The sequence below is a fragment of the Aplysia californica genome, unplaced genomic scaffold (assembly GCF_000002075.1).
Source record: "Aplysia californica isolate F4 #8 unplaced genomic scaffold, AplCal3.0 scaffold00787, whole genome shotgun sequence".
NCBI lineage: Eukaryota > Metazoa > Mollusca > Gastropoda > Aplysiida > Aplysiidae > Aplysia > Aplysia californica.
Genome location: NW_004798057.1, coordinates 217,288 through 218,973, shown reverse-complemented (window position 1 = coordinate 218,973; position 1,686 = coordinate 217,288). Strand labels below are relative to the sequence as shown.

Below are 1,686 nucleotides of genomic sequence, written 5' to 3'. Positions count from 1 at the left end.
TTCATCTTATCCGTGTTCCTATGACCTCCCTTCCCCTTTCCCTTCTTTATTTTCCACAATGTTCATCTCACCTGCGTTCATGACCTCACACAACTCACCCCTATCCCAAATGAATGCATTCCTCCCTACCTTCTTCCTCCTTCTCCTCCTCCCTGCCCCCTCTCTACACCCTTCATGCCCTCCCTCCCCCATCCTCCTTGTCCCCTACCTACCACCCACCCCCCCAGCCCCCATTATGTCCATGAACTCACCTGTGCTCTTGTCCACACCCCTGGCATCTTTAGGGTTAAACATCTCCAGACCTCCTGAGGAAAAAGTCCACGCACAAAATGAGGGTTTTTGGGGGGCTTCATTTTTCTGCCTGTTTGTCTGTCTGTCTCATTTGTCTGTCCCTTTTCTGTCTGTCTGTCCGTCTGTTTTTCTGTCTGTCCGTCTGTCTGTCTGTCTGTCTGTCTGTCTGTCTGTCTGTCCGTCTGTTTTTCTGTCTGTCTGTCTGTCTGTCTGTCTGTCAGCCTGTTTGTCTGTCTGTATGCCTGTCAGTCCAAAAGGCCGCCCGCCCGTCCGTCAGTCTGTCTGTCTGTCTGTCTGTCTGTCTGTCTGTCTGTCTGTCTGTCTGTCTGTCTGTCTGTCTGTCTGTCTGTGATTGTTGTGTTGGTGGTTGTGGTAGTTGTTGAGGTGGTGGTGGATACGACAGTTTTTTAGAAGGCTGTTGTTGTGGTTTTTGTGGTGGAGGTTGTGGTAGAGGTAGTGGTTGTTGTGGTGGTGTTTGTTGGAATGGTTGTTTTTTTTAGTTGTTGGTTGTGGTGGTGGTGGTGGTGGTTGTTGTGGTTTTTGCGGTAGAAGTAGTGTTTGTTGTGTTGGCGTTTGTTGTAACGGCTGTTATTGTGGTGATGGTGGCGCTGCTTGTGGTAATTGTGGTTGTGATTCCAGTGGCGGTTGTTGTGTAGGTTGTCGTAGTGTTTGTTGCGATGGGTGTCGTTTTAGTTGTTGGTTGAGGTGGCAGTTGCAGTGGTGGTTATATTGTTGATGGTAATGTGGTATAGATCTATAAGTGTAATGGTACGATAGTATTGAAGACATGGGTAGCGACAGAGGTTCACAATTCTTGAACTCAATGCTTCAGAACAGTTACGTTCCCATGGCAAAGCACACACACACACACACACACACACACACACACACACACACACACACACACAAACACACACACACAAGACCGCTTGCCAGTACGCAGCCCCTCGCATCACTGCACCCGCATTGCTCACCCTATTTTCTCCCCAAGATGTAATTAGAAAGCTGTCAGACCCCTTCTGAACCTGGCGGAAATAGGACACTGGTGTCAATAATTTAAATCAAGGTTTTCATCTTCGCGCAATAACCTAATGCCAGGTTATTGATGGCCCGCTTCTCCCTCCCTCTCTGCATGCGGAAAAATTATTATGCTCATTATCGTCGTCATCGTCGCGTTTTGCGTTGCGTTTGGGAGGGAATCCCAGACAGACTTGCGGGCGGTGTCCCTGTTGGCTTGCGGAGTTGAGACCAGGACGTTAGTGATTATTGTCATCAGCACACGCCTCCCTTCGGCGGTCTTGTGCTCATAACTGTCTCCTCCTCCTCCTCCTCCTCCCCCTCCTCCTCCTTCTTCTTCTTCTTCTTCTTCTTCTTCTTCTTCTTCTTCTTCTTCTT

At 48.9% G+C, this 1,686-nt stretch overlaps 1 protein-coding gene across 1 annotated transcript in view; it reads right to left on the bottom strand.

The window, feature by feature from the left end:
• The window catches only part of LOC118478652, a 63,428-nt gene that overhangs the window by 5,841 nt on the left and 55,901 nt on the right, over positions 1–1,686 (bottom strand). Inside the window, exon 13 of the mRNA XM_035972669.1 lies at positions 252–302. Within this exon, the coding sequence (XP_035828562.1) occupies positions 252–302 (51 nt within the window). The remainder of the gene's footprint in view (positions 1–251; positions 303–1,686) is intronic.